At 41.0% G+C, this 25,720-nt stretch overlaps 1 protein-coding gene across 1 annotated transcript in view; it reads right to left on the bottom strand.

Annotated features, from left to right (window-relative positions):
* Window positions 1-400: 400 nt before the first annotated feature.
* LOC126334770 (DNA polymerase delta catalytic subunit) overlaps window positions 401-25,720 on the bottom strand; it is a 152,347-nt gene continuing 127,027 nt past the window's right edge. Inside the window, exons 13-19 of the mRNA XM_049997351.1 lie at window positions 14,527-14,788; window positions 13,952-14,047; window positions 13,556-13,866; window positions 12,928-13,177; window positions 5,598-5,727; window positions 2,998-3,262; window positions 401-598 (exon numbers count right to left, since the gene is read on the bottom strand). Of these exons, the coding sequence (XP_049853308.1) occupies window positions 502-598; window positions 2,998-3,262; window positions 5,598-5,727; window positions 12,928-13,177; window positions 13,556-13,866; window positions 13,952-14,047; window positions 14,527-14,788 (1,411 nt within the window). The 3' untranslated portion in view covers window positions 401-501. The remainder of the gene's footprint in view (window positions 599-2,997; window positions 3,263-5,597; window positions 5,728-12,927; window positions 13,178-13,555; window positions 13,867-13,951; window positions 14,048-14,526; window positions 14,789-25,720) is intronic.

Here is a 25,720-nt window from a genome sequence, read left to right as displayed (position 1 = left end):
CCCAATTAAATATCACAACTGTGTAGCGATCAACAACAGTTTGAAATTCTGTGTACCAGAGAAATTAACTTGATGCGGGGAGCTGTCACATAAGAGAATGAGTCTGGACTTTTAACAGCATGAGGAATTCTTGTTAGAACTTTTGGTAAACATGTCAGTACAGTAACAGCAGCTAAACAATTGTGCAACAGACATTACCCACACTGTGATACAGTTGTTTTGTTTTATTAACCATACCCTATCTGAAAGATAACAGCAATATAATATGGCCATACCCTAGACACCAAGGCAGCCACTGAACTTTAAAAATCAGTTACAGCCTTTCTATACAAACTGTCAAACCAAAAAGGTAGCAATGAACAGGAGGGGTGGATGCAACCAATAACGAAGCTGTTAGAAATAATTCAAAATAAGTCACTTTAATAAATGTTACATATTATACAAACATATTTACAATATTCAGTCAGGGTGAGACAACATTAGTTTATGTTGCCATCAACATCACCAAGTGGGATTTCCAAATCTCTGAAGTGCTCGGTCTTGAGTGACAAGATCCATTTGTACTTTCTTCCTCATGTAGAATATGGGGCAGTCTCGACTGGAGGAAAAAATAAATAAATAAAATATATATATTAACAATGGAGTTCATACAAATATAATCCAATTCAATGTTATGAATATGGGTAATGTATGTTAAACATATGTATTTTAAGGTTTGACACAAAACTGGGAAAGAACTGTGAAGTACATATGGACATGCACATAATGACATCAGTCTTAATTAACACCTTACAATTAGAATGAGATTTTCACTTTGCAGCGGAGTGTGCGCTGATATGAAACTTCCTGGCAGATTAAAACTGTGTGCCCGACCGAGACTCGAACTCGTTTGGAAGGTAGGAGACGGATACTGGCAGAAGTAAGGCTGTGAGTACCGGACGTGAGTCGTGCTTCGGTAGCTCAGTTGGTAGAGCACTTGCCCGCGAAAGGCAAAGGTCCCGAGTTCGAGTCTCGGTCGGGCACACAGTTTTAATCTGCCAGGAAGTTTCACCTTACAATTATTTTAATTGTTCTTCAGTACCAACATTTTATGATATGTAACTGACAGTGAGGCAGCTAACAATACACAGGCTTTAGGCACTTGCTCTATTCTTTCCATACATCAAAATTAGATGGAACTGATTCCATATTTGTAATCCATTGAAACCATTATGGAACAAAATTTTGGGGTAATATCACTACACCAGGATTCACGGGAACAAATGGCGTTGAATATCACAAGTCATACAGGCCTAGGAATGCTGTTTATGATTTACACACTTTCAAAATTAAAGCTTCCTCCACCTCTTTGGTTATCAAATGGGCACTTACTGCTCCAAGAAATCCAGATCTCACTCTTTCAAATGTTGGTTGGCTCATTGTCAGTTACCTATCATAAAATGTTGGTATGTAACAACTTTCATAACCTTAGCAGTAATTCTGGAGTGCCACACCTTGTTTGTGTTATTAGCTCCAATTTCTATCCTCTGCAATGATTCATCAGTTATTTACAATAACTGTAGCAGGAACAGCAGCAGTATTTCAAGCCACAATTTGAAATCTGCAGACATTCCAGAATGAGATTTTCACTCTGCAGCGAAGTGATATGAAACTTCCTGGCAGATTAAAACTGTGTGCCGGACCGAGACTCAAACTGGGACATTTGCCTTTCGTGGGCAAGCGCTCTACCAACTGAGCTACCCAAGCACAACTCATGACCTGTCCTCACAGCTTTACTTCTGCCAGTACCTCGTCTCCTACCTTCCAAACTTAACAGTCTCTGTTCGGTACACAGTTTTAATCTGCCAGGAAGTTTCTGCAGACATTGTTAGGTAGTAAAATTTCATTGCAAAATCTACATACTTTGCAAGCCACCTTACAATGCATGTGGATGGTACTTGTCCACCACTCTCACTTCCCTGTTTCAGCTGCAAATGTTGTGTGGAAAAAATGACAATTAGTATGCCAACGTCTGAGCTAAAAACTCTAATTTTACATTCTGTGTTGTATCAAGATATATGTAAACCAGTGCCCCACTGGAGTTGGATGAAGTTCTCCATACAGTTTTGTGCTTTTAAATTAACCTATGATGAGACATGCTGTTCTTTGCATTTTCTCTATTTCCTCTAGGTTTCAGACTGAGGTGCAATACACAAGTATTGGTCAAAAGAGTTTTTGTAAGATACTAAATTTGTTGGTGAGCTGGTATTCTGAAGAAACTTCCAATGAATCTGTGTGGCATCTGCCTTTCCTACAGCTAGTTTTACACCATTGTTCCACTTTAAATCTGTATGCATATACTTAGATATTTAATGGACATGACTGACTGTAAAACTGCTTGGCAATCGTGTAATCAAACAATCATGGGTATTTACATGCAATGCATTAAATTTGTTTGTGTTAAATAGAAACGGCCAATCTCAGCACCAAGTGTCAATTCTCTTCAGATCTTCCAGAATTTTGATACACTTTATAGCATTATAGCTTCTCTATAATATAATGGTGGCAATGCTATGTACTGATTTATTCACATATAGTGTAAACAGTTTTCATCTTATAACACTCGCTTGAGGTATTCGCAAAACTACTTTTATGTTTGACTATTTTTCTTAATTATCAAAGGCATATTGTGTTCTATTGGCCCACAGCTTGTAAAATCCAATTGTAAAGCTGGTCTCCTATTCTGTGCATTCATATTTTTCAGCTTCTACAGAGGATATTTTTAGTTTTTAGAAAGGTCATAATACATGTGGCAAAATTATGTTGTGCTTTATGCTAACGTATAAAGTGGGGTAAAAAATAATCAATATGAGTATTACATACAATCAATGGGAAAGGAAGTCAACAGGGAGATATCCTAATGCAAAGTCAGTAAGGTATCAAATGATATGTGAATACGAAATGTTAATTATGAAATTAAATATCACTAAGTTTACGTTATAGTTGCCTTTTACAAACCTTGTACAAATGACTTCTTCATGCAAACTTCCTTGACATCGCTGGCATTGAGTCCACAAGCGACAGAACTGTTCCTCTAGTGATTGCAGACGAAACAGTTCTTGCTGGTATAGTTTCACTTCATCTTTCCGACAATGGCTGCATAAAGCAGATGTATCTTGCAGAACTGCCTTGCAACCAATGCAAGTTTCTTTACGGCGTGTGAAAGCTGCCAGTGCTCCAACACGAGATGTTACCAAAGCCTTTGTTCGAGTGTGATCTCCACCTGGGGGGAGTATTAATTTCCTTCTTAACACTTGTGAGTAATTAATCCTTAATTTTTAATGTGTGTGTGTGTGTTTGACTGAAGCAATTTCAGATAAATTTTTATTATAAATAATATAAACGAACACCTGAAACCAGTAATTCAAATAATAAAAGTAAATTTATATGGGCAACTATTAAAAAGAGGAACTGTGAAATCAATTACGGAATGCGAGGATTTTGTTACAAAGCAAACAACCAAAATAATTACTCACAGCTTTCAAGTAGCTAATGTGTTTAATATTAATCACTTCCTTGAAGGGGCTCAGAAGTTTGGCATGCGCAATCCAAGAGATAAAGCAATAGAATACATACAGAAGAAATGTATTATACATACATTGCTCTATGTTCTGGCAAGAAATTAAGAATGAAATAAACTTCCTCAAAACCAGTCATATTGCCAATATTTCAAGTAATTAACTAAAATCCTGTTCCTCACAGATAAACAATGTATTTAGTCCAATATGCAATGCATCGTATCACAGGATATGCTATTTTGTCTGACCACTTTAAAAGCATGGTAGTAAGACATATTAATAATTACTGACAAGTCTCACCACCTACCTCCTTAATGAAGGTACTCTAAAAGACTAAGTTTGCAAGATACAGTGTCTCCTACTTTCCAAACTTTACAGAAGTTCTCCTGAAAGAAAGGATAGTGCTAGTTTTGCAAGGTTCGCAAGAGAGCTTCTGTAAAGTTTGGAAAGTAGGAGACGAGGTACTGGCGGAAGTAAAGCTGTGAGGCCGGGGCGTGAGTCACGCTTGGGTAGCTCAGTTGGTAGAGCACGTGCCCGCGAAAGGCAAAGGTCTTGGTTCGGCACACAGTTTTAATCTGCCAGGAAGTTTTGTATCAGCGCACACTCCGCTGCAGAGTGAAAATCTCATTCTGGAAATATTATGATCCATTATCTGATTACTATAATTTCAACTTGACAAAAAATTTGCAAGTAGGGAGATTCCAACCAGAGACTTGTCCATCACCAGCCTTCGATGCTGCACATTCACTTGTATGCACTTGCGTAACACACGCAAAATGTATTGCACTTAAAAGTGCTTGAAAACATTTCATTTTTAAAGGTAATTTTCTAAAGTTTTTATTTTTTTAAATTGTGTCATGCTGTGTTACGATATTGATATTTAAGCACAAACCTTCAAATCCTACAAATATAAATAAATTGAATAGGGCTAGTCCATAAGTTCCCATTGTCAGATAAAAGCTCATATTTATGCTCACAGGCATAAGATATATACAACAAGTCTGAGCAGAGTGTGTAACAAATCCAAGAATAATTCAAACATAAGTCATGAAATGAGCAACTTGCTGAATGTGCCATCTACTTGGTAGTGTTAGGTACTTGCTGACCTTGTGTCATGAGCTACAACCCCAGAAAGGTGAGGGTCTAACACTGAGTGATAGTAAAAGGCAGACATCAACAGTAGTTACAAGCAGCAATTAATCTGATGTATGGAATTAATAAAAACATATCGTGATGAAATTGTGATGGAATTTGAACTGATTGAACTGTAAAATTTTGCATGAGGCTAATGGACACTTATTTTATCATTTGAACTTCCTGGCTGATTAAAACCGTGTGCCGGACTGAGACTTGTTGAGTATAGTATCTTTGCCTTTAATGGCTCTACTAACTGAGCTATTCCACTAGTAACTCATCTTCTACCTTACAAACTTCATGTAAGTTACCCCACATAACTTGCTGCACTAGCACTCCTCACATATACCCATCACTGACTCCACCATATATCCCCCACACTGCACCAAACAAAAAACCAAAGGGCTGTTACCTAAAGTTTCTCATAAACAATGAGTAGGTAAAAGTCTATCCATGAATCAAATCTGTGCATATTATGCAGAATGGCACACACCACTTTCTGCAGATAACGCTTCTGACTTTGCTTATGAGTACTGAGGCTAGCACATACCACAAGGGCAAAGTGTAATCATTCTCATCCTCCCATTTTTGATTTTTATTTCCCACTTCATAAATATATGGCTCCTTAAACTAAGAATCACTACACACTCATTCACTCCACCGTAAAATTATAGGAAGAAACTTAATGTGTATTTGGCATAAAGTTTATATGAATTACCATTGTGGATACACCCAAATTTAGATTTGTTAATTACAAAATTAATTCTATTTAAAACAGTTATTTTGAAGAAACCATTCAGTTGTTCTGCAATACATACCAGCTGAATGGCTGTAATTACAAGCGAACAGGTTTCCCGTGAAGCCAGTTTATTTTGCTACATAACTCAACTGAAAGACTTTACTCACGCAATAATATAGATTCAGCTTTATCTCCCAGTATCGGAGCAAATATTCTCAGTAGTGGCTTTGACAACTGGTTTTCCAAATAATAACTTGAATCTATAGGTATATTGTTCTCCAGCACATAGATTGGGTCCTGGAGCAAAAAGGAGATCATTTTAAAAAATTAACTGTTCTGTGTAAAAAATGCACATTGATAATTTAAAATTTTTATCATCAAAAACATCAGAGAAACAAAAGAAGAGTACTACTTCAAAAAAGTATAAGATTACATTGCATAATAATATTCCTGAAGTATTACAGTTTCAACATACTTTAAGATTAGCTGAATTTATGAGCACACCATTGAGATAAAGTTTCATTCAAATTACATTAAAGGAATAAACTATTTTATTAGGACACAAAAACATCGAGGAAACAACACACCATTTGTCAGTCATACCCCTCTTTCCAAAGAAATCTCCTGCCTGTTGATTCCTTGAACTCTTCAATTTGTCTAAATTGTACTATGATAGAACGTGCAATCTAACGAGTACAATATGGGCTAAGCAGTATTTATAAGAAAAGCCTCCCACCAAAATAAAACAACAGCCCCCCCCCCCCCTCTCTCTCTCTCTCTCTCTCTCTCTCTCTCTCTCTCTCTCTCTCTGTGTGTGTGTGTGTGTGTGTGTGTGTGTGTGTGTGTGTGTGTGTGTGTGTCGTTAGAAAGAGAGAACTCTGATGGGGACTTCGTCCAGGAGCTAAATGATTTTATGTTTTTCTTAAGTTCTTGTCCACTGGTCACCACACCTTCTTTTGGTGATAGCAATCTTCTGCCTTACACACATTTTCTCAAATTTTATAAATTTTACATTATGTTGTTGCAGCATTTAGCTACTGGCAAAGGGAGTCAGTAACCAAGACTTTAGCACCCAGAGACAGTGGCCATGTGAGTATGAGTTGTTATTGTTATTTGAATTTGAGAGAGTTCTACGTCTTAAGGGATTTGTCTGAATGATAAAATGTTTTTAACACTCCTTTTCATTGTTCCCAACTGCAACTCAACACCTTCTCTATATGTTGAAATCTATCATTTCCATATTATTGTTGATTCTTAAACTATCTACCTCTATCATTTCCATTTCTACCACTGGATTTAGTAATTTGCATAGTACCCTAACAATCTAACATTACATTAATTGGCATTTTCCTTTTGTGTGACAGCTCGTGCTGAGGAGACCCTGCCTCGAGATCCTAATTTGGGAGGTATTCTATATAAGATCTAGAATATTTTAATGACGGGGAAACTATTATGACATTTTTAGCAGAGAAATGCCTTTTAGGGAAAGATAGTGTGGAGATTTCCACACTGAAGTACTGCATCTGCTGAAGGTTGTACCAACCATGCCAACAGGCAACATCATAGTTGCCGTACCTCTCTCTTATTATCAACTGACTACTAGAGGAACTGCAGCTTTCCTCCAGGATTAAACATATCTGTGTACCACCCCCAACAATGTGGGCTTGGTGCTTCCACTATGGTACTCATGTTGATGATCTGTTCTCATTTACCTCACAGACCATGCAGTCATCCATATTTATTAATATTTCTAGCTCTCTAATCTTATTTCAGCTTTAAAGTTTACTTTACTAAGTTCTATTCTGCCCTATAGTATGTAGAGCTTTTCCTCTTCTCTTTGGCAGCTGCACTTAATTTTACAGTTTTACTTTCTTCTTACCCTTAAGGACAGAGTTTAGTTATAAAATCTTACGGTTCCATGTCATCTCCTACTGTTATAACTAATCTGTCACAAATTAGGTACGCATAGTATTTTATCTATAATACTGCCCATACCTTATATATCAGACAATTTGGAGGGAAGGCAACAATGTTAAAGTCTTCAGTCCATGACCAAAAAAATGATCAATGTAAGAAGTATAATCTTGCAGTACTCTAAAAAGGATGAACATTACACACATTTCTCTTTTCTCAACAGTGAACGTGTGAATATAAAACTAGGACCAAAACAGCAGCACAGGGAGATGTCAAGTAATTGGACACACTTATATTCAACAGCCTGCCACAGAACATTATGACCCAATTTTATAAACACTGCTGACTGGAGGTAAATTTTGAGATTAGTTCAGAAACTGAACTTGTGTTCAGGACTCAATTCTTTTGCATAATCCTAAACTTGGATCCACCAAACAAGGTACACAGTTAATGTAAGTTAGCACAAAATTTGGCATGATAATCACACTTCATTTGCCAACATTAATTGTACATCATAGATACAATACTATTATGAAAATGATAGACTGCTGCTCACCGTACAGATGAGACACTGAGTTGCAGAAAGGCACAACAAAAAGACTATTACACATTGAGCTTTCGGCCAATACCTTCTTCAGAAAGTAAAACACACATACATTCACACAAGTAAGCATATCTCAAGCACACATGACTGCTCTCTCTGGCTGCTGTGGCCAGAATGCAACACTGTCTGGCCAATGGAGGCAGGAATCCAGAGTGGGCTGTGGAACGGGGACAGATAGCAGGGTGCGGATGGGGAGAGAGAAGTCAGTGCAGGCTGGTGGAGCGTACAGGTACTAGATCGTGGTAGGACACGGCTGCCAGGTGCAGCAACGGGAAGCTGTGTGGGTGGGAGGGGAGTGGGTAAGGAAAGGAGAAGAGGAACGGCAAATACAGGTGGTTGCATTGACAGAGAGCAATGCACAATGAGAGTATATAGATGTGAATTGGGAGGAAAAGAAAGTGCAGAGGGGGTGGAAAATGTTGGATGGAGGCTGTGGGGACAGTAGGCTACTGTAGGTTGAGGCTGGGATGAGTTTGGGAGTGGAGAATGTGTTGTAAGGATAACTCCATCTACACAGTTGAGAAGAGCTGGTGGTGGAGGGGAAGATCCAGATGGCCAGGGTTGTGAAGCAGCCATTGAAATCCAGCATGTTATCTTCAACTGCATGTTGTACCACTAGATGGTCTACTCTGCTTTCGGTCACAGTTTGACGGTGGCCGTTCATCCTGGTGGCCAGCTGGTTGGTAGTCATACCAAAATATAAAAAGCTGTGCAATGGCTGCAACAGAGCTGGTATATGACGTGACTGCTTTCACACATGGCCCAGCCTCTCTGAATGGTTAGGATAAGCCTGGCCTCTGATGGAATGGGATGAGCCTGTGGTAGGAATGTTATAGTAAGTGATGGATTGGTGGACTGAGCAAGTCTTGCACCTCAGTTTCCCACAGGGATACGGCCCCTGTAGCAAGGGGATGGGATTGGGAGTCATATAGGGGTACAAAAGGATGATGTGGAGGTTGAGTGGGTGATGGAACACCACTTTAGAAGGGGTTAGAAAGATCTTTGGTAAGTTGTCCCTCATTTTAGGGCTTGATGATAGATAATCAACAGCCTGACAAAGGATGTGATGTAGCTGTTGCTTTCTGAGGTGGTATTGGGTCTTGGTCAAGATATCCTATCCTCAATCCATCACAACCTCAACACCTTCTCTCCCAGCTGCTTCACCTGGTCCTCCTCAACACAGTGTGCCACCTTCCTAGACACTGACTTCCTCCAATCTGATGGCCGCATCCATACTTTTGCCTGCATTAAATCCACCATCCACCAACAGTATCTGCTTTTTGACAGCTGCCATCCCTTCCACACCAAAAAATTCCTCCCATACAACTGACCCAAGGATGGTGTGTACCGGGTGATCAAAAAGTCAGTATAAATTTGAAAACTGAATAAATCACGTAATAATGTAGACAGAGAGGTACAAATTGACACACATGCTTGGAATGACATGGGGTTTTATTAGAACCAAAAATGTACTTAAGTTCAAAAAATGTCCGACAGATGGCGCTTCATCTTATCAGAATAGCAATAATTAGCATAACAAAGTAAGACAAAGCAAAGATGATGTTCTTTACAGGAAATGCTCAATATGTCCACCATCATTCCTTAACAATAGCTATAGGCGAGAAATAATGTTGTGAACAGCCTGTAAAGCATGTTCGGTGTTATGGTGAGGCATTGGCGTCGGATGTTGTCTTTCAACATCCCTAGAGATGTCGGTCGATCAAGATACACTTGCGACTTCAGGTAACCCCAAAACCAATAATCACACGGACTGAGGTCTGGAGACCTGGGAGGCCAAGCATGACGAAAGTAGCAGCTGAGCACACGATCACCACCAAATGATGCGTGCAAGAGATCTTTCACACGTCTAGCAATATGGGGTGTGGCGCCATCCTGCATAAACATTGCACGTTCCAGCAGGTGCTTATTAGCCAGGCTGGGGATGATGCGATTCTGTAACATATCGGCATACCTCTCACCCCGTCACGGTAGAAGTTTTGCTGTCCAGCGCCATCTGTCGGACATTTTGTGAACTTTGTTGTTTTTGGTTCTAATAAAACCCTATGTCATTCCAAGCATGTGTGTCAATTTTTACCTCTCTATCTACATTATTCCGTTGTTTATTAAGTTTTCAAATTTATACTGGCTTTTTGATCACCCGGTATGTAGTGACCAGAAGTCCCTTACCCAGTATGCTGAAGGTCTCTCAAAGGTCTTGGCAGATAGCAGACTTAGTCTGGGGGATACTGCCTAACAGATTTCCTGTACCCTATCCCAACACACCCCCAATCCTCCCACCACCCTAAAGAACTAACTACAAAGGAGAAACCCCTTTGTCACCCAATACCACCCAGGACTGGAACAACTGAACCACATCCTTCGTCAGGGCTTTGATTATCTATCACCGTCTCTGGAAATTGGGGTCCTTCCCACATCTCGTGAAGTCATGTTCCGTCGCCCATCCAACATCTGCAACACCTAGTCCATCACTCCCAATCCAAACCCCTTGCCACATGTATCATGTTCCTGTGGAAGACCCAGGTGCAAGACCTGGCCAATCCACCAACCACCGCTTTCTATTCCAGTCCTGCCACAGGCTTATCCTATTCGAACTGCACAGATGGGAGTTATCCTTACAACATGTTCCCCACTCTTGAAATCCTGCAGCATCAACCTACTGTCCCCACACCCTTCATCAACAATTTCTGCACCCCTTTTCACACTCACTCCCCCCCCCCCCCCCCCAACCCAATTCACATGCCCTCACCCACACTATGTACCACTTGCTGCCAACACACCCACCAGTCTTTTCCCTTTCTCTGTTCCTCTCCTCTTCCACCTGCGCAACACTGGATGGAGTGGTACTTGATTGTTGGGAGTATGTGGCTGAGGGACTGCGTAAGCTTTCAGACAACTCTACATACAAAGTTTGCCAAGGTAATCCCATTCCTGATGTCCAGGCTGAGCTTCAAGGAATTCTCAGAACCTTAGGCCCCCTAAAAAAAACCTTTCACCTGACTCCATCAACCTCCTGACCCCACTGACACCTTGCACTCCTATCTTCTACCTACTTCCTAAAATTCACAAACCCAAACATCCCGGCCGCCCCATTGTAGCTGGTTACCAAGCCCCCACAGAACGTATCTCTGCCTACGTAGATCAACACCTTCAACCCATTACATGCAGTCTGCCATCCTTCATCAAAGACACCAACCACTTTCTCGAACGCCTGGAATCCTTACCCAGTCTGTTACCCCCGGAAACCATCCTTGTAACCATTGATGCAACTTCCATATACACAAATATCCTGCACGTCCAGGGCCTCGCTGCAATGGAGCGCTTCCTTTCATGCCGATCACCTGCCACCCTACCTAAAACATCTTTCCTCATCACCTTAGCTAGCTTCATCCTGACCCACAATTTCTTCACTTTTGAAGGCCAGACATACTAACAATTAAAGGGAACAGCCATGGGTACCAGGATGGCCCCTCGTATGCCAACCTATTTATGGGTCACTTAGAGGAAGCCTTCTTGGTTACCCAAGCCTGCCAACCTAAAGTTTGGTACAGATTTATTGATGACATCTTCATGACCTGGACTCACAGTGAAGAAGAACTCCAGAATTTCCTCTCCAACCTCAACTCCTTTGGTTCCATCAGATTCACCTGGTCCTACTCCAAATCCCATGCCACTTTCCTCGACGTTTACCTCCATCTGTCCAATGGTCAGCTTCACACATCCGTCCACATCAAACCCACCAACAAGCAACAGTACCTCCATTATGACAGCTGCCACCCATTCCATATCAAACGGTCCCTTCCCTACAGCCTAGGCCTTCGTCACAAACGAATCTGCTCCAGTCCTGAATCCGTGAACCATTACACCAACAACCTGAAAACAGCTTTCGCATCCCGCAACTACCCTCCCGACCTGGTACAGAAGCAAATAACCAGAGCCACTTCCTCATCCCCTCAAACCCAGAACCTCTCACAGAAGAACGCCAAAAGTGCCCCACTTGTGACAGGATACTTCCTGGTTCCCGGTTCATCCCTATGAAATCCCCAAACCACCTTCCCTACCCTCTGGCTCCTACCCTTGTAACTGCCCCCAGTGTAAAACCTGTCTCATGCACCCTCCCACCACCACCTACTCCAGTCCTGTAACCCGGAAGGTGTACATGATCAAAGGCAGAGCCACGTGTGAAAGCACCCACGCGATTTAACAACTGACCTGCCTAACCTGTGACGCTTTCTATGTGGGAATGACCAGCAACCAACTGTCCATTCGCATGAATGGACACAGGCAGACAGTGTTTGTTGGTAATGAGGATCACCCTGTGGCTAAACATGCCTTGGTGCACGGCCAGCACATCTTGGCACAGTGTTAAACCGTCCGGGTTATCTGGATACTTCCCACTAACACCAACCTATCCGAACTCCGGAGATGGGAACTTGCCCTTCAATATATCCTCTGTTCCCGTTATCCACCAGGCCTCAGCCTCCACTAATTTCAAGTTGCCGCCACTCATACCTCACCTGTCATTCAACATCATCTTCGCCTCTGCTCTTCCGCCTCGACTGACATCTCTGCCCAAACTCTTTGCCTTTAAATATGTCTGCTTGTGTGTGTGTGTGTGTGTGTGTGTGTGTGTGTGTGTGTGTGTGTGAGAGAGAGAGAGAGAGAGAGAGAGAGAGAGAGAGAGAGAGTATACCTGTCCTTTTTTCCCCATAAGGTAAGTCTTTCCACTCCCGGGATTGGAATGACTCCTTACCCTCTCCCTTAAAACCCACATCCTTTCATCTTTCCCTCTCCTTCCCTCTTTCCTGACGAAGCAGCCTATATATATATAAACAGGGTGTGTGTGTGTGTGTGTGTGTGTGTGTGTGTGTGTGTGTGTGTGTGCGCGTGTGTGTGTGTGTGTGTGTGTGTGTGTGTGTGTGTGTGTGTGTGCGTGCCAAGTGAGCAAGGTGTTATCTCACCTCCGCCTTCATGTATGCTGGTGTATTTTTTGCAGCGGTTGTTAATACATAAGGCACTCTGTCACCAAGTTTTGGGGCAGTTCCTGGATCACGTTTCTTCATCTTTGCAGCTAATTCCACATGAGCCTGTTTGGCTGCATAATCAGATTTGGTTAACTCTTTTGTTATAACCAACTGTGATATGTCTATCCTGTTACATAACAAATCTGAAATAATTTGCTTTGCATATTCAACCGCACCATCTGGATCTCTGAAACATAATGTAAAATATACAAAAGCTAGTTATGTCGAACAGAAACATTCAGACAGACACCAGTACTGTTGTGGATGCAAAATAAATATCGGTGTCTAGGGTTTTTATTAACTTTGGCACAGTATTGTCATTTTTCAATAGCATTTTCAAATGCCATATGAGATCTTATATTGCTTTGCAATTATTATTCTTTTTACTTACTTTCAATTGTTCATCAATATTACTATGCACAAAAGACGTTAAATAGTGCTGAAAATTATAATGTTGTTTATTGCTGTTAAGAACTTTCTCTTTTCTGTTAATAAGTCATCCTAGGATATTAGCTATTACTATAACTGCACAAGCTAAATAGCTTAAACCTGAAAAGTACTGTACCTCTCAATAAGTAGTTTCTGCAGACATGTGTTCATCATGTTAGCAACAAGAGGGCAGTTGTCTCTGCGGACTGTTTCAATTCCTTTGCAGTCCATTTTGTCATATTTATCAGGTTGTGTGAAGTACAGCCCAGCATAGCGTTTTTTGTTAATCAATAAGTATGGGAAATAAACTTTCTCAAATTCCAGTTTTATGGGCTTAACAAACTTTGAGCTAACATATTCAGCAGCCTCCCTTCCTAATGCCATAGCAGCTTCAAGACTCTTCACTCCAAATTTTACCATAACAGAGTCAGTATCTCCGTAAATTACCTAGAAAAGCAAGCCTCATTTATTCTCAAAGAGATGCAGTAAGATCAAAGAACAAGTCATGAAAAATATAAACTGAAATACATACTTCGGAATCATGTTCATACCCATTAGCAATATTATAATGCTGTTCTACTTCCTGCTTGGTTTGTTCAATCATTGTACGCCCATATGCAGTAACACTCTGTAACAATCAAATCAATCGTTGTTAGGAATAGCTTAATTTGAAATACAGCATGTATATCTAAAAGAATCATACATATTCTCGCATGCTCAGTTCTCAGGAAATTATTATTTCTGTTTTATACTCATGATCAGAAAATCAAGAAATGCAGAGACAACACAAGTGCAGGCAAACATGAAATAATATTACACATGATTTAGTAATTATAGAACTTTCTGAAAAAATGATACCTGGTAATGAGAAAATATGCTTCTAAATCTCAGATAAAAATCTAAATCTTAGATAACAACAATGTACAAAGTGTATTTATATAAGCGACACCTAAAACACTCATGGGTGCAATGAAAAAGACAAAAATAACTTTCACCAAAACAAACACACACACACACACACACACACACACACACACACACACACAGATTATATATATATATATATTAAAAGATAAATGTGAAACTAGAGTTTTCAGATACACATACCCCAGATATTTCAAGACATGGAAGTTTCCCCACTTGGGCTCCGGTGAATCCATACACAGAATTTGCACTTATCTTAAGTGCCAGCTGTCTGCCGTCCAGCACCTTCTTTTTAAAAGGGTCCGTTTCACGTTTTAACTCCTCCTTTGCTCGTTTGCGGGCACTTAATAAGTTTTCCAAAATTTCAGGTAGGAGGCCCTTGCATAGCGATTGTCTCACAAAATAATTTCCTGCTGGAGTCTTCGTGTATTGATCTGGTGACAATCTGTTACAAGATACACAATAAATGTGAACTTCATATAAATATTACAGTGCAAGCATAAACACTATTACTTCAGCAAAGAACAACAAACAACCATTTTATTTCACTTTAAGAAACTCACTGGAAAATTTTGTACTTGAGCTTTGGTCTCTTTAATAACGTTATCTAACTATTTTGTTATGTTGTTGTGGTGGTCTGCAGTCCTGAGACTGGTTTGATGCAGCTCTCCATGCTACTCTATCCTGTGCAAGCTTCCTTCATCTCACAGTACTTACTGCAACCATCACTACCAATCTAATCTTCAGCATTCTTCTGTAGCACCACATTTCGAAAGCTTCTATTCTCTTCTTGTCCAGACTATTTATCGTCCATCTTTCACTTCCATACATGGCTACACTCCATACAAATACTTTCAGAAACGACTTCCTGATACTTAAATCTATACTCGATGTTAACAAATTTCTCTTCTTCAGAAACGCTTTCCTTGCCATTGCCAGTCTACATTTTATATATTCTCTACTTCGACCATAATCAGTTATTTTGCTTCCCAAATAGCAAAACTCCTTTACTACTATAAGTGCCTCATTTCCTAATCTAATTCCCTCTGCATCATCTGACTTAATTTGACTACATTCCATTATCCTCGTTTTGCTTTTGTTGATGTTCATCTTATATCCTCCTTTCAAGACACTGTCCATTCCATTCAACTGCTCTTCCAAGTCTTTTGCTGTCTCTGACAGAATTACAATGTCATCGGCAAACCACAAAGTTTATATATTTCTTCTCCATGGATTTTAATACCTACTCCGAATTTTTCTTTTGTTTCATTTACTGCTTGCTCAATATACAGATTGAATAACATCGGGGAGAGGCTACAACCCTGTCTCACTCCCTTCCCAACCACTGCTTCCCTTTCATACCCCTCAACTCTTATAACTGCCATTTGGTCTCTGTACAAATTGTAAATAGCCTTTCGCTCCCTGTATTTTACCCCTGCCACCTTTACAATTTGAATGAGAGTATTCCAGTCAACATTGTCAAAAGCTTTCTCTAAGTCTACAAATGCTAGAAATGTAGGTTTGCCTTTCCTTAACCTATCTTCTAAGATAAGTCGTAAGGTCAGTATTGCCTCACATGTTCCAACATTTCCATGGAATCCAAACTGATCTTCTGCTACCAGTTTTTCCATTCGTCTCCAAAGAATTCGCATTAGTATTTTGCAGCTGTGACTTATTAAACTGATAGTTCGGTAATTTTCACATCTGTCAACATCTGATTTCTTTGGGATTGGAATTATTATATTCTTCTTGAAGTCTGAGGCTATTTTCCTATCTTATACATCTAAGGGTAAAATACAGGGAGAGAAAGACTATTTACAATTTGTACAGAAACCAGATGGCAGTCATAAGAATCGAGGGGCATGAAAGGGAAGCAGTGGTTGGGAAAGGAGTGAGACAGGGTTGTAGCCTCTCCCCGATGTTATTCAATCTGTATATTGAGCAAGCTGTAAAGGAAACAAAAGAAAAATTCGGAGTAGGTATTAAAATTCATGGAGAAGAAGTAAAAACATTGAGGTTCGCCGATGACATTGTAATTCTGTCAGAGACGGCAAAGGACTTGGAAGAGCAGTTGAACGGAATGGACAGTGTCTTGAAAGGAGGATATAAGATGAACATCAACAAAAGCAAAACGAGGATAATGGAATGTAGTCAAATTAAATCGTGTGATGCTGAGGGAATTAGATTAGGAAATGACACACTTAAAGTAGTAAAGGAGTTTTGCTATTTAGGAAGTAAAATAACTGATGAAGGTCGAAGTAAAGAGGATATAAAATGTAGACTGGCAATGGCAAGGAAAGCGTTTCTGAAGAAGAGAAATTTGTTAACATCGAATATAGATTTATGTATCAGGAAGTCGTTTCTGAAAGTATTTGTTTGGAGTGTAGCCATGTATGGAAGTGAAACATGGACGATAACTAGTCTGGACAAGAAGAGAATAGAAGCTTTCGAAATGTGGTGCTACAGAAGAATACTGAAGATAAGGTGGATAGATCACGTAACTAATGAGGAGGTATTGAATAGGATTGGGGAGAAGAGAAGTTTGTGGCACAACTTGACTAGAAGAAGGGATCGGTTGGTAGGACATGTTTTGAGGCATCAAGGGATCACAAATTTAGCATTGGAGGGCAGCGTGGAGGGTAAAAATCGTAGAGGGAGACCGAGAGATGAGTACACTAAGCAGATTCAGAAGGATGTAGGTTGCAGTAGGTACTGGGAGATGAAGAAGCTTGCACAGGATAGAGTAGCATGGAGAGCTGCATCAAACCAGTCTCAGGACTGAAGACAACAACAACAACATACATCTTGCTCACCAGATGGTAGGATTTTGTCAGGACTGGCTCACCCAAGGCCGTCAGTAGTTCTAATGGAATATTATCTACTCCTGGGGGTCTTGTTTCGACTCAGGTCTTTCAGTGCACTGTCAAACTCTTCATGCAGTATCATATCTCCCATTTCATCTTCATTTACATCCTCTTCCATTTCCATAATATTGTCCTCAAGTACATCGCCCTTGTATAGACCCTCTATATACTCCTTCCACCTTTCTGCTTTCCCTTCTTTGCTCACCTTTCTGCTTTCCCTTCTTTGCTTAGAACTGGGTTTCCATCTGAGCTCTTGATATTCATACAAGTGGCTCTCTTTTCTCCAAAGGTCTCTTTAATTTTCCTGTAGGCAGTATCTATCTTACCCCTAGTGAGATAAGCCTCTACATCCTTAAATTTGTTCTCTAGCCATCCCTGCTTAGCCATTTTGCACTTCCTGTCGATCTCATTTTTGAGACGGTTGTATTCCTTTTTGCCTGCTTCATTTACTGCATTTTTATATTTTCTCATTTCATCAATTAAATTCAATATTTCTTCTGTTACCTAAGGATTTTTACTACCCCTCGTCTTTTTACCTACTTGATCCTCTGCTGCCTTCACTACTTCACCCATCAAAGCTACCCATTCTTCTTCTACTGTATTTCTTTTCCCCACTGCTGTCAATTGCTCCCTTATGCTCTCGCTGAAACTCTGTACAACCTCTGGTTTAGTCAGTTTATCCATGTCCCATCTCCTTAAATTCCCACTTTTTTTGCAGTTTCTTCAGTTTTAATCTACAGTTCATTACCAATAGATTGTGGTCATGAGTCCACATCTTCCCCTGTAAATATCTTACAATTTAAAACCTGGTTCCTAAATCTCTCTCTTACCATTATATAATCTATCTGATACTTTCTAGTATATCCAGGATTCTTCCATGTATACAACCTTCTTTCATGATTCTTGAACCAAGTGTTAGCTATGATTAAGTTATGCTCTGTGCAAAATTTTGCCAGACGGCTTCCTCTTTCATTTCTTACCCCCAATCCATATTCACCTACTATGTTTCCTTCTCTCCCTTTTCCTACTCTCGAATTCCAGTCACCCATGACTATTAAACTTTCGTCTCCATTCATTACCTGAATAATTTCTTTTATGTCATCATACATTTCATCAATTTCTTCATCACCTGCCGAGCTAGTTGGCATATAAACTCATACTACTGTAGTAGGCATGGGCTTCGTATCTATCTTGGCCACAATAATGCGTTCACTATGCTGTTTGTAGTAGCTTACTCGCACTCCTATTTTTTTTATTCATTATTAAACCTACTCCTGCATTACCCCTATTTGATTTTGTATTTATAGCCCTGTATTCACCTGACCATAAGTCCTGTTCTTCTTGCCACTGAACTTCACTAATTCCCACTATATATAACTTTAACCTATCCATTTCCCTTTTTAAATTTTCTAACCTACCTGCCTGATTAAGGGATCTGACATTCCACACTCTAATCCGTAGAACGCCAGTTTTCTTTCTCCTGATAACGATGTCCTCCTGAGTAGTGCCCGCCCGGAGATCCGAATGGGGGACTATTTTACCTCCGGAATATTTTACCCAAGAGGACACCATCATCATTTAATCATACAGTAAAGCTGCATGCCCTCGGAAAAAATTATGGCCACAGTTTCCCCTTGCTTTCAGCCATTCGCAGTACCAGCACAGCAAGGCCGTTTTGGTTATTGCTACAAGGCCAGATCAGTCAATCATCCAGACTGTTGCCCTTGCAACTACTGAAAAGGTTGCTGCCTCTCTTCAGGAACCACACATTTGTCTGGCCTCTCAACAGATACCCCTCCGTTGTGGTTGCACCTATGGTACGGCCATCTGTATTGCTGCAGCATGCAAGCCTGCCCACCAACGGAAAGGTCCATGGTTCATATATGAATTGATATACTATGGAATCTGCTTTGTGTACATTGAATGATTCATCTCAGGAATGGTGATACTGAACAAAGACATAAATCTCTCTATAACTGACTGAAATGCTATTTCCCATTTTGCATGGGACATCTGTGCATGTGCCAAAATTTGACAATTTACTTTGGCGGCACTGTCTGTTTAAATAGCCAGTTAATGAGTATTTTCCCACTATAATGATATTGATGAGTTGGTGGCACAGTCTCTCAGAAGATACTATGGTGATTATACTTTCATTTGAGAATCATTCAGCAGAGTTTAGCTGAAAGAAAAAAAATGCATTACAAGTATCAGTTTTCTTCAATAATTTAGAACTGACTTGTTTTTTTGCAAAAACTGAAATAAATATAATGTTTGAGAAGTATAAAGGAAACTACAGATAAATTTTTATAAAAAGATACCGCTCTCTGTAAGAAAGCAGGTGGATTCTTTTCCCAGTTGTTTCTATTGTTTTGCAACGATAGTGTTATTTTTATGACATGTGCACAGCACATAAAAATCTCAAACACTGACAGGGCTGCTTCCGACTTAAATTTAGTATTTATTATGTTCCTTTGGTTAAATGGTTCAAATGGCTCTGAGCACTATGGGACTTAACTTCTGTGGTCATCAGTCCCCTAGAACTTAGAACTACTTAAACCTAACTAACCTAAGGACTTCACACACATCCATGCCCGAGGCAGGATTCGAACCTGCGACCGTAGCAGTCCCGCGGTTCCGGACTGCGCTCCTAGAACCAATAGACCACCGCGTCCGGCGTTCCTTTGGTTATCAGGTATTAATGAGCTACTTAGTTTACTTAAAAATTGTGCTAATTACAAATACTAGTAATTTTAGAACTTATTGTTCATATGAAAAATATCCAATACCTAACCTCCAGATAAAGTGAGTCAAAAGTATATATAAATAAGTGAAATATCCATATAGTTAATGTTGGAATATGATAGCAACTTTTGCACTCTTTTAGTTTCAGAGTAATTACGTTTCACAATTAAAACAGTGTTACTGATATATATATATTATGTTTTGGCAAGCGAGACAGCGTAATTCAATAGCAATTATTGTTGTTTCTAAAAGTTCGCATTTAGAAGAATCTTCCTTTATTATTCATTTCCTCAAAAACATGAATTTTCAATTGCAACACATCAAAATACAGCAATAATAGTGTCGCCCTAACCGCCATCTGCTTCACGTCTGCTGTGCAGCGAGCTACCTTAATTTAAGTATTATCTGTATTTTTCTTACTTGTCACTTCTTCTTCTGCGTGTTTTTGCTTTTAGGAAGCTTTAATAGTAGAGTGCTATTAAGTGTTCCATAGATCTCGTGTGTGTTTCGAATACAGTCAGAGAGTCCCTTTAGTCAGCCATAGTGCTCGTAGTGCTAGTGTTTGTTTTCAATACCGTCCAGAGACAGGTAGTGCTATTTTCCTTGTTTCTACAAGAAGTGGTTAGCAATCACAGTTTAGTCAATAATCAACCGCCTTTAGTGAATTAGCAGTCTAGTTAAAAGCTGATTAACACTCTATAGTAAATTGATTTCTTAGGATGGCTAGGATGTGTGGCTGCTGTGTACGGACGCAGGAGGAGCTGGCCACTCTTCGCGAACAGCTGAGCGTGTTGATGGCTGCGGTCAGCCGTCTTCAGGCTGCTGCCTCGGAGTGTAGCGGCAGTGGGGAGTCTGGTGCGTCGCATGGTGCACCCCAGGTGTTAGATGCTTCACCCACTGTCCCTGCTGTCGAGACATCTTCGCGGGTACCGGGCGCGGTTGGGCCACCCTCTCCCCAAGGGGAGTGGCGGGTTCAGCGGCGTTCGCGGCGCACGAGGCGGAGGGTCAATGTGGAGGCTGGCCGTGTGGCATCGCCCGCTCTGCCTGTGAGTGGACATGTGGCTGCTCCTTCAGCAAGGTCCGAGCAGGCACACGGGGGGAGGGGTTTATTAGTTATTGGGAGCTCCAACGTTAGGCGGGTGATGGAGCCCCTTAGGAAAATAGCGGAAAGGTCGGGGAAGAAGGCCAGTGTTCACTCTGTCTGCTTGCCGGGGGGTCTCATCCGAGATGTGGAGGAGGCCCTACCGGCGGCGATAGAGAGCACTGGGTGCACCCGACTGCAAATTGTTGCTCATGTCGGCACCAATGACTCTTGCCGTCTGGGTTCAGAGGTCATCCTCAGTTCGTACAGGCGGTTGGCGGAGTTGGTGAAGGTGGAAAGCCTCGCTCGCGGGGTGGAATCAGAGCTAACTATTTGTAGTATCGTTCCGAGAACCGATCGCGGTCCTCTGGTTTGGAGCCGAGTGGAAGGCTTAAACCAGAGGCTCAGACGATTCTGCGGAGAGCTTGGGTGCAAATTTCTCGACCTCCGCTATCGGGTGGAGAAATGTAGGGTCCCCCTGAATAGGTCAGGCGTGCACTACACGCCGGAAGCGGCTACGAGGGTAGCGGAGTACGTGTGGAGTGCACATGGGGTTTTTTTAGGTTAGAGAATTCCCTCCCTAGGCCCGACAAGACGCCTCCTGAGACGCGGCAAGGCAGGAGTAGGCAAAATGCAACAAGGAATAACAATATTAATGTGCTAATAGTAAACTGCAGAAGCGTCTATAGAAAGGTCCCAGAACTGCTCTCATTAATAAACGGTCACAACGCCCATATAGTACTAGGAACAGAAAGTTGGCTGAAACCAGACGTAAACAGTAATGAAATCCTAAACTCTGATTGGAATGTATACCGCAGAGATAGGCTGGACAGTGAAGGGGGAGGCGTGTTTATAGCGATAAGAAGTGCAATAGTATCGAAGGAAATTGACGGAGATTCGAATTGTGAAATGATTTGGGTGAAGGTCACGGTTAAAGCAGGCTCAGACATGGTAATTGGATGTCTCTATAGGCCCCCGGGCTCAGCAGCTGTTGTGGCTCAGCACCTGAAGAATAATTTGGAAAATATTTCGAGTAGATTTCCCCACCATGTTATAGTTCTGGGTGGAGATTTTAATTTGCCGGATATAGACTGGGAGACTCAAACGTTCATAACGGGTGGCAGGGACAAAGAATCCAGTGAAATATTTTTAAGTGCTTTATCTGAAAACTACCTTGAGCAGTTAAACAGAAAACCGACTCGTGGCGATAATATATTAGACCTTCTGGTGACAAACAGACCCGAACTATTTGAATCAGTTAATGCAGAACAGGGAATCAGCGATCATAAAGCGGTTACTGCGTCGATGATTTCAGCCGTAAATAGAAATATTAAAAAAGGTAGGAAGATTTTTCTGTTTAGCAAAAGTGACAAAAAGCAGATTACAGAGTACCTGACGGCTCAACACAAAAGTTTTGTCTCAAGTGCAGATAGTGTTGAGGATCAGTGGACAAAGTTCAAAACCATGGTACAATATGCGTTAGATGAGTATGTGCCAAGCAAGATCGTAAGAGATGGAAAAGAGCCACCGTGGTACAACAACCGAGTTAGAAAACTGCTGCGGAAGCAAAGGGAACTTCACAGCAAACATAAACATAGCCAAAGCCTTGCAGACAAACAAAAATTACGCGAAGCGAAATGTAGTGTGAGGAGGGCTATGCGAGAGGCTTTCAATGAATTCGAAAGTAACGTTCTATGTACTGACTTGGCAGAAAATCCTAAGAAATTTTGGTCCTATGTCAAAGCGGTAGGTGGATCAAAACAAAATGTCCAGACACTCTGTGACCAAAATGGTACTGAAACAGAGGATGACAGACTAAAGGCCGAATTACTAAATGTCTTCTTCCAAAGCTGTTTCACAGAGGAAGACTGCACTGTGCTTCCTTCTCTAGATTGTCGCACAGTTGACAAAATGGTAGATATCGAAGTAGACGACAGAGGGATAGAGAAACAATTAAAATCGCTCAAAAGAGGAAAGGCCGCTGGTCCTGATGGGATACCAGTTCGATTTTACACAGAGTACGCGAAGGAACTTGCCCCCCTTCTTGCAGCGGTGTACCGTAGGTCTCTAGAAGAGCGAAGCGTTCCAAAGGATTGGAAAAGGGCACAGGTCATCCCCGTTCTCAAGAAGGGACGTCGAACAGATGTGCAGAACTATAGACCTATATCTCTAACGTCGATCAGTTGTAGAATTTTGGAACACGTATTATGTTCGAGTATAATGTCTTTTCTGGAGACTAGAAATCTACTCTGTAGGAATCAGCATGGGTTTCGAAAAAGACGATCGTGTGAAACCCAGCTCGCGCTATTCGTCCACGAGACTCAGAGGGCCTTAGACACGGGTTCACAGGTAGATGCCGTGTTTCTTGACTTCCGCAAGGCGTTTGACACAGTTCCCCATAGTCGTTTAATGAACAAAGTAAGAGCATACGGACTATCAGATCAATTGTGTGATTGGATTGAGGAGTTCCTAGATAACAGAACGCAGCACGTCATTCTCAATGGAGAGAAGTCTTCCGAAGTAAGAGTGATTTCAGGTGTGCCGCAGGGGAGTGTCATAGGACCGTTGCTATTCACAATATACATAAATGACCTGGTGGATGACATCGGAAGTTCACTGAGGCTTTTTGCAGATGATGCTGTGGTGTATCGAGAGGTTGCAACAATGGAAAATTGTACTGAAATGCAGGAGGATCTGCAGCGAATTGACGCATGGTGCACGGAATGGCAATTGAATCTCAATGTAGCGAAGTGTAATGTGATGCGAATACATAGAAAGATAGGTCCCTTATCATTTAGCTACAAAATAGCAGGTCAGCAACTGGAAGCAGTTAATTCCATAAATTATCTGGGAGTACGCATTAGGAGTGATTTAAAATGGAATGATCATATAAAGTTGATCGTCGGTAAAGCAGATGCCAGACTGAGATTCATTGGAAGAATCCTAAGGAAATGCAATCCGACAACAAAGGAAGTAGGTTACAGTACGCTTGTTCGCCCAATGCTTGAATACTGCTCAGCAGTGTGGGATCCGCACCAGGTAGGGTTGATAGAAGAGATAGAGAGGATCCAACGGAGAGCGGCGCGCTTCGTTACAGGATCATTTGGTAATTGCGAAAGCGTTACGGAGATGGTAGATAAGCTCCAGTGGAAGACTCTGCAGGAGAGACGCTCAGTAGCTCGGTACGGGCTTTTGTTGAAGTTTCGAGAACATACCTTCACCGAAGAGTCAAGCAGTATATTGCTCCCTCCTACGTATATCTCGCGAAGAGACCATGAGGATAAAATCAGAGAGATTAGAGCCCACACAGAAGCATACCGACAGTCCTTCTTTCCACGTACAATACGAGACTGGAATAGAAGGGAGAACCGATAGAGGTACTCAGGGTACCCTCCGCCACACACCGTCAGGTGGCTTGCGGAGTACGGATGTAGATGTAGATGTAGATGAAACTTCACTTTTAATTATTGTAATCTTACAATAGTATTGGACAGTGAATACAGGACATCCACAGAGTCTAGTACATGGCTAAACATTTATCCGTGCACAAATTATAATAAATGAGATTCAATCTGACCATAAACAGTAGGTTATTCAATATCAAAGTGCAATTTGAAGTGTTTGGACTGCGAAGCAGGTTGGTGTGTGTGTGTGTGTGTGTGTGTGTGTGTGTGTGTGTGTGTGTGTGTGTGTGTTAGCAGGTCATATAAAGCAGTCCGCAAAGGAAGCGTATAAATGAAATGTAAGCACAAGAGAAGTGAAAATAGCAATGCTGAATGGAGGGAGAATACTACAAGAAATACAATAGAAAATTAATATAACCACAAGACACTGGATATTGGAAAACAAGTACCGAAAGATAAAATTAATTATATTGATTTATTTAGATTGTCAAGAATTGGGCAATAAGGACTTCTCTCAAGCCTAATCAATCAAAACGAAAGGAACGTAACAACTTTCACAGTATTTGACCAATTGGGCTGTAATGAATGTCTCGAGACTTCATGCATGATTTAAAGGAGGATTGTTGAAAGATGAATTACAATCGTACAAATTTTGGACTTAAGTAACTGTTAGGGCGAAATGCATGGACACTTTAAGGTGGCAGTTTTAGGTGCGGGTACTTTGAATTCAAGTTGTATAAGATACCAGTAGAAGTTGTGGCGGTTCAACTTGCTTTATTTATCTTCGTTTGTTGATTGTTCTCCTCGGTGTCGACTTACTGCATTGCTACACTGGCTGAAAAATGGGTTGTGGATTCTGACACCTACACTACTATAAATTACATAGCCGACAGGTGCTCAGTTGCGTTTCACAGTACTTTAGTTTTCACTTTACGTAACCTCCTATACCACACAGTTATATGGCCAGTGCACTATTATTTAACCTTCGATAAGCCTCATTAACAGTTAGCAGGCAAAACTCCACACACTGCTACAATAGTTTATTGTTGAACATCTACAAGCAGTAAAACCTTACCACAAAATTCACAGTTCTTGAAGAATAACCAGGCATGTAAGGAGCAGACACTGTCACTGTTTTTCACACGGCCTAATTGTTTAACACTTATTCAATAGTTAATTTGAAGCATTGTTGTTGTTCTAACCAGCACAGGTTACTCGTCAGAGACTCGGCTGTGGACTGACCGTCTCGTGACCAAAAATCGGGCCCTTATGTATCATCACAA

This window comes from Schistocerca gregaria, chromosome 2 (genome assembly GCF_023897955.1).
Source record: "Schistocerca gregaria isolate iqSchGreg1 chromosome 2, iqSchGreg1.2, whole genome shotgun sequence".
Taxonomy (NCBI): domain Eukaryota; kingdom Metazoa; phylum Arthropoda; class Insecta; order Orthoptera; family Acrididae; genus Schistocerca; species Schistocerca gregaria.
Note: the sequence above shows the minus strand (reverse complement) of the source record. Positions and strands in the feature narration are given on the sequence as shown.